Source organism: Macaca nemestrina, chromosome 5 (genome assembly GCF_043159975.1).
Source record: "Macaca nemestrina isolate mMacNem1 chromosome 5, mMacNem.hap1, whole genome shotgun sequence".
Classification (NCBI taxonomy): domain Eukaryota; kingdom Metazoa; phylum Chordata; class Mammalia; order Primates; family Cercopithecidae; genus Macaca; species Macaca nemestrina.
Window position 1 is genome coordinate 115,532,416 of NC_092129.1, and position 12,035 is coordinate 115,544,450.

A 12,035-nucleotide genomic window follows, 5' to 3' on the forward strand; every position below is an offset into this window, starting at 1 on the left:
TCACATTACTCATGATCTTTTCCTGTGATAGAAAAAAATCAGGAAAATTAGTCTTAGAAATTACATATTCTACCCTCTGAGTTTTAAAAATTTGAAATAAGGTTTTGAGAGTTGTGACACATTTTTCTAATGTTTACATAGAAGAACCTAACTGCATAAATGGGTATGTTTGCATTATAACTAGTGAGAGCTACTTCAATGCAAACAATATCTTAAAGAATGTTTAAAAGCATAATTTAACTTTAAAATCTTAGTCCTGAAAATAATTTCAAAATCACTTAGATTTTTAAGGGAGTTTAAAATCCTATTTTAATTATTTTTTCTTTTTAAAGTGACATATATAACAGACCCTTGAGCAACACAGGTTTGATCTATGCAGATGCACTTATACACAAGTATTTTTCAATAAATATTTTGGAAAGAATATGAAACTTGTAAACTATGTAGCCTAGAAATACTGAAAAAATTAAGAAAGATGAATATGTCATGATTGCATAAAAACATGTAGATACTAGTCTTTTTATGTATTAATCAACTGTTTGCGTTATCAGTAAGGCTTTCAGTGAACAGTAGGTCATTAGTTGGTAAGTATTGGAGGAGTCAAAAGTTACAGGAATATTTTTAACTGTACAGGGGTCAGTGCCCCAATTCCGGTGTTATTCAAGGGTATACTGTATATACCCATTTATACAATTCTACAGAAATATATAGATGTGATTATCATAATATATTTTGGGGGGGGCTTGGCTCCTATTACTAATCCAAGGTTACAGTCTAGAGCATATCCTCCCATATTTTTCAAATATAATATACATATACACATATGAGTTTTGGAGTCACTGTTTTGTAAAAATAGGATTGTATTTTGCACACTTTTTTGCATCTTGCTTTTTTTCTCTCAGCATTACCCCACAGTATTCTGGTACCTAGCACTAAAGCATGTTTTAAGATGACTACACAATATTCTTTGATGTAGGTGCATCATGATTTATTCTGTATTCCACTCTTTGTCCAAATAATGGGCATTGATCTTTGTTTATACTGTTTTGCCGCTAAGAACAATACTGAAATAAACATGCTTGTAGCTATATCTTTACATACTAGCTAGTATGTTATTTCTATGATACAGGTGAACAGAAGTGGGGATACTAGGCCAAAGGGTACCTATATCTATTATTTATTTTCTAAATCTATCCATTCATTCAACAAATATTTATAACACAGCTCAGACAATGGCAATATGATGTTAGGTTTAAGGATAAAAGATATCTCAACAAAAGTGTTTTAGTTTTGAATCAAGTATTTTTCTACCCAACCAAGATCTGGCCCATTTTTTTTTTAATAGATCTTTTTACACTAACCTGCATTCTATAAAATTATTTAGAATGCTCACATGTAAACTGATAGGCTGGCAATAAAATAGTTTAAATTAGAAGTATATTTGAATTGCTTAAAAAATGCTAAAATGTCATAAATGGCCATAATTTCATACTATGCATTCTTTAATTTTACAGTAACTTTATATGAGAATATAATACTATGTTCCAAAAAGAATGACAATAAATTTTCAACTATTCTTTTTCCTTCCTCACCAGAAAAATCAGTTTCTCTTAACAGTCTTAGTGAAAATTAACATAACTCAAATATTTCTGAGTTAGTTTTCACCTGAGAAATGTTGAGAAAGATTTTGGCTTTTTAACTTCCTTCAGTTCATACCTCTGAAAATTGAGAAATAAATACTGATTTTATTTCACTCTTTGATTCCTACAGCTTTTCACAATCTTTTTAAAAAGTAATTGTGATGGTTTATTGAACACAAAGTGAAAACTTTTAATATACTTATAGATAATAATTATTGCTATTCAAGAAAAGTCTAACATATATGAAAATGTATAATAAAATAATGAGATCAGAACATTTCCTTTACCATGTACAACATATCCAGATAGTGGTGATTTGATGTTATTTTGCTTTTTAAATGTAGAATAACAAAAAATAAGTGAAAATTGACTGGAAAAAAAAAAAAAAACCAAAAAACCAAAAAATAACGACACAACCCAGATCCTGATAGGATATTTCTCTTCTCTATTCCTTTTTTTTTTTTTTTTTTTTTTGAGACGGAGTCTCGCTCTGTCGCCTAGGCTGGAGTGCAGTGGCCAGATCTCAGCTCACTGCAAGCTCCGCCTCCCGGGTTCACGCCATTCTCCTGCCTCAGCCTCCCGAGTAGCTGGGACTACAGGCGCCCGCCACCTCGCCCGGCTATTTTTTTGTATTTTTTAGTAGAGACGAGGTTTCACCGTGTTAGCCAGGATGGTCTCGATCTCCTGACCTCGTGATCCGCCAGTCTCGGCCTCCCAAAGTGCTGGGATTACAGGCTTGAGCCACCGCGCCCGGCCTTTTTTTTTTTTTGAGATTGAGTCTCACTCTGTTGCTCAGGCTGGAGTGCAGGAGCATGATCTTGGCTCACTGCAACCTTCACCTTCTGGGTTCAAGCAATTCTCCTGCCTCAGCCTCCCATCTCGTTTCTATTTCTGCAGTGCAGAAAACTAGGTTTAGTATTTTTTGAGGTGGAGTTTTGGTTTTGTGGCCCAGGCTGGAGTGAAATGGCACAATCTCGGCTCACTGCAACCTCTACTGCCCAGGTTTAAGCAATTCTCCTGCCTCAGCCTCCGAGTAGCTGGGATTACAGACATGCACCACCAAACTTGGCTAATTTTGTATTTTTAGTAGAGATGGGGTTTCATCACGTTGGTCAGGCTAGTCTCGAACTTCTGACCTCACGTGATCCGCCCACCTCGGCCTCCCGAACTGCTGGGATTACAGGAGTGAGTCACCATACCCTGCCTGGTTTTGTTTTAAAACACATTTCATTATCACTAGGCCTAGCCAAAGATAAAATAACAGCAAATTTAAGGCAATGTCATTAAGCCAACAAATTGTAGTAATAATCATGGTTTTGAAAAAGTACTCTTCATAGAAACTTTAAAAAACACATGAAAAAAGCCAGAGTTTTGCATTTACCATTTCCAGACTTAAGTAAAAACTTCAATATTACAAATCAGGAAATTAACCAAAATTTATCTACAAACCAAACTGATTTTAAAGGTAAGTTCTTCAGAATGGTGGAAACATACTATATTATTAAATATATATTTATGAAATCTGATGCTAATTTAAAGCAAAATTTCATACTAATTAATTAATTAAAAGGGATCATTTACTTAAGCTATTTGTAAACGTACCTAGATGGTTGTCTTTCTGTGTTCGTGGCTGTTTTCTTCTGAGAAGACGCTCATATAGGAGCTGCATGTTGGCCTTGGCTAGTCATAAGGATTGCACACAGCACTAGTTACTATACTCCTTTTATAACAAAACTTACTAGAATTTTCCAGCTTGTTAATAATAGACTTAGTGTTTATCTGATAGTGCAGTTAGTTAATTAGCTTATCAAAATTACAAATGATGTACATTCGAGTATATATTTTTGGTTTTTTAATTTAAATGCATGTGTCGCTCAACATTTCATAATCCAATATGTTTTAATTTATTAGACTCAGAATTTTAGGTTGGCAGGGATCTCAGAGTTAACTCCCTGCTGTTACAAGTGTAGATACTGGGGTTCAGATAGGCTATGTGACTTGCCCAAACCTAATTCCAGAACTCCTGACTCTCATGTTCAGTAAGAGCTCCTTGCACCAAACCAATATTTAATTATATGTCATCAGAAAATGTACATCATTCATCTAGGAGAAAAGAGAAAGGCAAAAAAGCAGAAAGGAACTCAAGCATTATTTTAAAAGAGGGAACATATTTTAGAAAAGTTTTCAAAGCATAGTAAAGTTTAATAAGTTTAAATATATGCTTATTTGAAAACTCAATGAAAGTGGTAAAAAGGGAAATATTCTTTAATCAAGAACTACTCTGTATCCACTTATTAAAACTGGTGAATATAGTGGTGTTTGGTCAACAGTACATTATAGAAATATATTAGTGTTCACAATTTTATTTTGCTAGAATAAAAATAAAAGACATTGATAGTTTAGAATATGTAACAAATACTCTTATTTTTAATAGTTAATAGTATTTTTAGATGTTTTCTTACAAGATGCAGTCAAGAATAAACTAAAATTCACAATAAAGAGAAAGGAAAATATAAACCGTAAAGTTTAAGAACACCACAATATATTACCAATACTTATTGAAGATGAATCTTGATTTTAAAAATCCCTAGAAAACTGTTAAGCTTTATGTTGATGCCTACACTTTTTCAAGTAAAAATGAAAACTGTATTGTGCTATTTCATTCATTCATTCAAGAAATGTTTTAAGTAAATCTATGTGTAAGGTACTAGTAATTTTATTTCTATCATATACTTATTTAAAACTGAAGTCTGGGTTTGCTTTAGAATTTTATTTTCTGATAAAATATTTTAAGCAAATAATTTGGAATAAAGTTGACAATCATTTTGTAATTAACTTCTGAAATTAAATATAGGGCACTTTATTATGATACCTCCTGTATTACATCTCTAAGCCCAAAGTAACATACATAAAAGCCATCCTCACCAGAAAAAAGTTGAAAATCTTATGAATACATGATCATGCTGAAGTTAGACTGATAAATTAATAATAATTGCTAACACCGTCTAAGCCAGGGCTCCCCAACACCCAGGCTGTGGACTGGTACTCGTTTGTGGCCTGTTAGGAACCAGGCTGCACAGCAGGAGGTAAGCGGCAGGCGAGCAAGCACTACTTCCTAAGCTCTGCAGCGGCATTAGATTCTCATAGGAGCATGAACGCTATTGCAAACTGTGCATGTGAGGAATCTAGGTTGCATGTTCCTTATGAGAACTGAACTAATGCCTCATGATCTGAGGTGGAATAGTTTCATCCCGAAACAATCCCTTCCCCCAATCCGTGGAAAAATTGTCTTCCAGGAAACTGGTCCCTGGTGCCAAAAAGGTTGGGGACTGCTGGTCTAAGCTATTTGAAATAAATATTTGCCTTTAAAGGAAGAAACATTTTTATTTAATTACTAATTATAAATTTTACCAATAAACATACTTCCTTTTAAAGAGGATTTTTTTCTAAGTTAAAATGTGGTTCGTATGTTTTTCATTTGTAAATATTACATGTTAAATCTACTTTAATATTATATGCAGATGGACATCTTCCTTATACAGGTATTTATAAGCCCATCTCATATATTAAAACCCCAAGAAGCCCCATTTTGCTGGGTGAATTTCTCCTTCCCATCCCAATGCTAAGCTGATTTCTTACTACTGTTGCTGTGAGAGAAGAGGGAAGAGGAGAAGTCAAAGTTCTTTAAAGGCAGGGACCTATTCTTTCCTCAGCACCTAGCACAGTAACTGACACAGGAGGTGCTCATTAAAAGCCCAAGGGAAGTACACCATTAAGAAGTATTGTTCCTAGAGATCCTTTACACCCTTTGTCTTTTGGATAATCTCACCTTTGATTCCTGGCACATGTACCATATCTGATTCCCTTCAATCTCCTTACCATGTGAATGGAAACCACTTTGTGTTTGTAGGCCCAAAGTAAGTAAGTGACAGAAATGGTTCCATATGTGCACTCTTGAACATAAGATAATGCCTTCCTGAATCTACTGTAGCATTCCACATCAAAACTATTAACACTTTTTTTTTTTTTTGTAGAAATGACATTACACATGGATTTTAAGCTTTACATCACTACTTTTCATAACACTATTTTTCAGGCACATGATATTGTCCTTCATTAATATGGTAGTATAATAGTTTTGTGGTCTGGTCATTAAATCTAACTAAAATTTGTAATATAATTATTCTACAAAAATGTTTTTGATTTCCAAACCACCACTAAAGATATTTGAAACATAATTTTCCATTAAGGATAAGTGATAGCCTAAATTAGCTCTATTCTATAAATGATTCATTTTCTTTTTTTTTTTCTTTTTGAGACGGAGTCTTGCTGTGTCGCCCAGGCTGGAGTGCAGTGGTGCGATCTTGGCTCACTGCAAGCTCCACCTCCTGGGTTCACACCATTCTCCTGCCTCAGCCTCCCCAGTAGCTGGGACTACAGGCGCCCACCACCATGCCTGGCTAATTTTTTGTATTTTTAGTAGAGACGGGGTTTCACCGTGTTAGCCAGGATGGTCTCGATCTCCTGACCTCGTGCTCCACTCGCCTCGGCCTCCCAAAGTGCTGGGATTACAGGCGTGAGCCACCGCGCCCAGCTGATTCTTTCATTTTCAAAAGAGAACATTTTTAAAAATTTACATTTGAGGTAGTAGCTGTCTATAGAATTTTCCTAAGGGAAACAGGAATTCTAAGAACATAAAGTAGCAAGGAAAATAGAGACTGTTTCAGAGAATAATGATCAGAAGATTATCTTTTCCATACTACCATTTTTGTTTTGAGAATGAATACATGGTCAAAAAAGAACAAATGTATTTTCCTATTGCTTATTTATGAAACCATTAGGATTACTGAATCAAGAATTCTAAACAGTCAATTTAGTGATATCTATGTCTAGTCAAGAAAGTGTGAGCTGAACTGACTGAATAATGGACTTAATCAATTAATTAAACTGGAATAGTTGCTGTTAGTGGCACAATAGCCAGCATTTTCTTACAGCTGAATTTAAGTGGGGTAGAAATTCTTACATTTTCTTGCAATTCCTGTGTAATCCAACACAATTTTTAAAGTAGTCTGATTAGTCTCAAACCCAAGAACTATGTTCAGTAACAGTGACTACTTTAGGGAGTGCACTAGTATTGTTAAAAGACTGAAATCCTTGAGGAACAAAGGAATAAAGAAAGAATACTGATTCTGTACATTTTAAAAGGCAATTTATGATTTATTAAAAAACATAATTATAAAACAATATATTCTAAAAAGATTAAAATATATTTCTATAAGCTATTAGCCAATATTTGAAAATAAAAGCTAATAAAACTGACATAAAAAGTCTGAATAAGAACTTATTTTGCCAATCCCAATAATTTATCTTCTGTGAAATAATATATGTAAAAGCATTTTGCAAACTACAAATGGTATACAAAATCAAGGCAATATGATTTTTTATTATGTACTACAAATATATACAGGTACTACACTTTTGGATACAACCTGAAGCTTGATTTTTTTAAGCAATTTAAATGATTTTTAAAATGTTAAAAAAGTAAGTAATGTTGTTATTCCCTAAAACAATATGAAAGGAATTTGAGATCTGAGATAACTATTATAAAATCAAATGTAAACAAAAATGCCCTAAATACCTACAATCTGATTAGACTGTAAAATATTTGGAAGTATGGATTTAATTTACCTTCCTATGATTCTGCAGATAATTACATTTGCTTTCTAGCATGTTTTTAGGTTATATTTTAAGAGGAACAGTATATTGACATGTTTTTTTTTAAAAGACTCGTTTCAAATTTAGCATGAAGAAGCTATTTTTTAGCATTCTGAAAAACATTTTTTTTTTTTTTTTTTGAGACGGAGTCTCGCTCTGCCGCCCAGGCTGGAGTGCAGTGGCCGGATCTCAGCTCACTGCAAGCTCCGCCTCCCGGGTTTACGCCATTCTCCTGCCTCAGCCTCCCGAGTAGCTGGGACTACAGGCGCCCACCACCTCGCCCGGCTAGTTTTTTGTATTTTTTAGTAGAGACGGGGTTTCACCGTGTTAGCCAGGATGGTCTCGATCTCCTGACCTCGTGATCCGCCCGTCTCGGCCTCCCAAAGTGCTGGGATTACAGGCTTGAGCCACCGCGCCCGGCCCTGAAAAACATTTTTAAACTGCAAAAAGTGATTATCAAGGTAGAAAAAGATGGAATTGAGAGAGAAGTAAAGTGAAGCACACAAACACTGTAGTTTTAGTATAGAAAAACTATGGCAAAGCTGGTAGCTAGCAATATAAGAATGAAGAGAATGATTTGAACCGTAGGATAGGTCTCGCTACTTTTAACATACCCAGTTCTAGTTTCTGACAAGAGGGAATCTCTTCTGTTACCGTAATGAAGTAGCTGTGCAATCCCTTGAAGGCTAGCAGCAAAGTGGCACAAAGTGTATAATGAAAACGATAGGCATGATGTAGGAAGGAGTCTGCAATGATGAAGCTACAACCCTAAACAAGAAACAGATGTAGGATACAGAGTGTCAGTAATACAAAATGTTATATTTGAAACTTGCAAAAATAAAGAAAAAATACTTAACCATCTGTCAACTAAATTTATTCTCATACATAAAAAAAATTTGGTAATATTTGAGAGTTGTTCAAACAATAAATTTAAGCATGAAATGTGGCCCTAGTAATTTCAGTTACAGTGGATTTTTATAACAAGTAGATTAAATTATTATTTTTGATAGCATGTTATTTATATTACATTTAGACTGAAGCACACTCAGCTTTTACAGTATGTCCCCTTTTCTTTTATAATTATAGCTGTACTTCCATTACTCTTTCTTTTTTTAATTTCTTTTTTTTAGATACAGGGTCTCAGTTTGTCACCCAGGCTCGAGTGAAGTGACACGACTGCAGCTTACTGCAGCCTCAACCTTCTGTGCGCAAGCGATTCACCTGCCTCAGGCTCCCTAGCAGTTGGGACTACAAGCACGTGCCACCATTATTTTCCATTATTTTTTGTAGAGGTGGGGTCTTGCTATGTTGCTCAGGCTGGCATCAAACTCTTGGCCTCAAGCAATCCTCCAGGCTAAGCCTCCCAAAGTGTTGGGATTACAGGTGTGAGCCACCACGCCTGGCCTGCGCTACTCTACCCTGGGTCTCGGCTCTGGCAATTGTTTTTTTTTTTTTTTTTGAGACGGAGTCTTGCTCTGTAGCCCGGGCTGGAGTGCAGTGGCCGGATCTCAGCTCACTGCAAGCTCCGCCTCCCGGGTTTAGGCCATTCTCCTGCCTCAGCCTCCGGAGTAGCTGGGACTACAGGCGCCCGCCACCTTGCCCGGCTAGTTTTTTGTATTTTTAGTAGAGACGGGGTTTCACGGTGTTAGCCAGGATGGTCTGGATCTCCTGACCTCGTGATCCGCCCGTCTCGGCCTCCCAAAGTGCTGGGATTACAGGCTTGAGCCACCGCGCCCGGCCGGCAATTGTTCTTTAAAGACTCCTTTGGAATACTTCTACCAGTTCTGTTAAAGGACCAAGGGGTAATAGTAACAAGTTAAAGGGCACAGGCTGTCAAAGACGTCTATCCACTAAATCTGGTAACATTTTGAAGTATCACGTTTTCATAATAGACAATTAGAACCAAACAATATTTTAAGATCACATTTAATTAGATCTATAAGTTGCTGAGCTCAAATAATTAAAAAAAGGAAAACATCATTCATAGATAAAATAGTTAAAAACACTTCTTTTAAAATACGGAAAAGATTTATAAACATATTCAGTTCTTACATCTGGTGATAACTGTTTTGTGTAGTTAATACCAAAGACCACACTTTCAAGAGTAGGAATCACGGAATCTTTATTTTGTGCTGGTGCATTTCTATTTAACCAAGTTGTCTTCACAGGGCGAGGAAAGCTGGAGGAAGAAGTATTATATTATTACTGTCATAAGAGTCTATTTGAATGTAAGTTAAATATTTACAAAGGAAAACCTTATAGGAATAGAAGAGCAAGGGTTTTTCAAGTTTATGAGTTCTAAAGTATTCCTAAAGTAATTGTAAAAAATAATTTGAATAATCATGAAAAAACAAAATGAATATTAAAAAACTAGGGCTAGATGTTTGACATTGCTTGCTATAATTAGACTTCTGGAAGTCTCAAAGAACATCAAAGACAAAACATGGTGGGATCTAGAGTGGCTAAACAACAAATGAAAGCCAAGCTTGAATTTGGAAATCCTAAAGTCGGAACTGGTTACCAAATTTACAATGTTAACACTTAATCAAATATGAATGCTATTTACAGAAATAAAGAGCTCCCATGTAAATGTAGAAACACAAAAATTACTAAATCTACCTGATGCCTCTATTTCTCAAAAATAAGTTTCTTTCCCTTTATTCTCTTTACTAAAAGGCTATGAGCTCTATTAAAATAATTTTTATTATTCAAGTCTCTAGCAGCTGGAACTACAGTCATGTGCCACCATGCTTGGCTAATTTTTATTTTTTGTAGAGGTGAAGTCTTGCTATGTTGCTCAGGCTGGTCTCAAACTCCTGGTCTCAAGCAATCCTCCAGCCTCCAGCTTCAAGGCACCATCAATCACATATTATATGAATTACTTCTGTTAGTATTAACATTTATATTCCATAGAGGAAGAAGCATATTTCTGTTAGAATGTTGAAAAGTCACACACAACTATATTTGAGATAAAGTAGGACAAAGCATTTGAACTGTTTGACAGTTTGGCAAAAGGGAAAACACATAAAAGAAAAACAATGTTGCCATAAGCAGAGTGCAGGTTTTGTTTGTAAAATCCATTTGCTTTGCAAAAGTAAAATGTCTATATCCCAGCAAAGAAGGGAGTCTCAAATAAGTGGTAAATTCCACTTGCTATAATGTGTTTTTCAGAACTGTTATAAAAGTTGTACTTAAAAAATTCAAATATAAGAAATAGTTCAAATAAAAAACAAGCAAAGAAAGAAATTCTAAGCCACTTACTTTAAGTAACTGATATAATGTCTGTAGATTGGGTTGACCATAAAAATTGTTTTAAATAAAAATAAAAATTTAAAAGATGTTATAAATTTAAAAATTTTCAATTTTTGGAGGATTAAAAAAACCCCACCAATAATAAAACTTCAGGAAAAACCTGTTGAAGAATATAGAGTAGGAAATGTTACCCTCAGATATGACCCCTTTACCAGCACACCACCAGCAAAAAGCTTCCCCTTCCCCTTTCCTTGCTTTCCTTTTCCGACCTTTCATTCATAGGTACAGAAAGGCTGGTAAAGATGCTGCTGCTTTTATAGCGAAGTTCTAGCAGCAAGAGAGAGTTAGATATAAGGGCCCATGGCAGCTAGGTAAAGAACAGCAACCTCAGCTGTTACGGGCATATTGTTTTCTTTTCTAGTCACTAACCAGAGCCAACAGTTAATCCTCTTGGCTTCTGATTCTGAGCCAAAAATTTGTTCTTCCAGTAAACGGTCTCTAGGAGATGAGCTGCCCCTTTCTCCTATTAGTCTATGGCAAAAATTGCCGCATTGCAAGAAGCAGCACATATTTAACTCACTATGATGGTGATGTGAATATCTACTCTGTTTAATTAGGGCCTTAAAAAGCAACATTAATAACCTAAGCTAACCTCCTATGAATTGTTTGTGCATTTTTCAGGAGAGAAACACAGCTAGTTTTATGAAGATAATCTTGGTAAGCCTTAAAAAGAAATAGTTAAGAGTTTAATTAGAGATTCTTCTTAAAACTTCAAAAAGAAGAGATTTAGAAAAATAGAGTAATATATTTTATAAACAGATAAACATTTAGCATTAAAAACCAAACACATAATCATATAAAAGCAATACTGTATGTTATTTAAAAGTTATATTTCAAAAAAACATACTTTGTTAGAAAAACTTCATTCATATTTTCTCTTTCAGAAAATCTTCCAAAAAATTTTTAAGCTTATAATAAAATTATGTATGTAATAAAAAACACCTTCCTGTTTATAAAAGCTATAATAACTTAGCACAACCTCTCAAAGGCCTAGGAAGTAAGAAAAAGACAGCAAAACTACCAGTTATAGATCTTTCCATAGAATAAAGAAGGCAAAACAAGTCATCAGGTGAAATATATGTCTTCCTGGCCTGGTGCTCTAAAAGGAACTAGGTCAAGGTGATCTACATGTAAGAGATGAGAGAGCAACAGAATGAAAGAAGCTTTCAATTAGTTTTTAAAACAATGTAAAGATATGCCATAGGAGGTTATTACCTGTGGTCAATATGTTAAATTGTGTTGGGCTTCCAGAAATTCTGAGGGTAATTTTGCAAAATGATCTACTTAGTTTTCTGATAAATCAGCTTACCATCATATCCCTTAAGCATCCTCCCTAATATCAATTGTCAGAATCAGATGTGCATCGGA

General features: G+C 34.8%; 1 protein-coding gene across 13 annotated transcripts in view; it reads right to left on the reverse strand.

The window, feature by feature from the left end:
• The window catches only part of LOC105479484 (family with sequence similarity 135 member A), a 135,071-nt gene that overhangs the window by 73,519 nt on the left and 49,517 nt on the right, over window positions 1–12,035 (reverse strand). For 7 of the 13 annotated variants that reach the window (XM_071096891.1, XM_071096901.1, XM_071096895.1 and 4 more), the window contains 3 exons: window positions 9,408–9,534; window positions 7,970–8,123; window positions 3,243–3,320 (listed from right to left, as the gene is read on the reverse strand). In XM_071096891.1, coding sequence (XP_070952992.1) covers window positions 3,243–3,320; window positions 7,970–8,123; window positions 9,408–9,534 — 359 coding nt within the window. Of the gene's footprint in view, window positions 1–3,242; window positions 3,321–7,969; window positions 8,124–9,407; window positions 9,535–12,035 lie in introns of those variants that run through there. The other 6 variants (XM_071096897.1, XM_071096902.1, XM_071096896.1 and 3 more) reach the window with 3 other exon arrangements.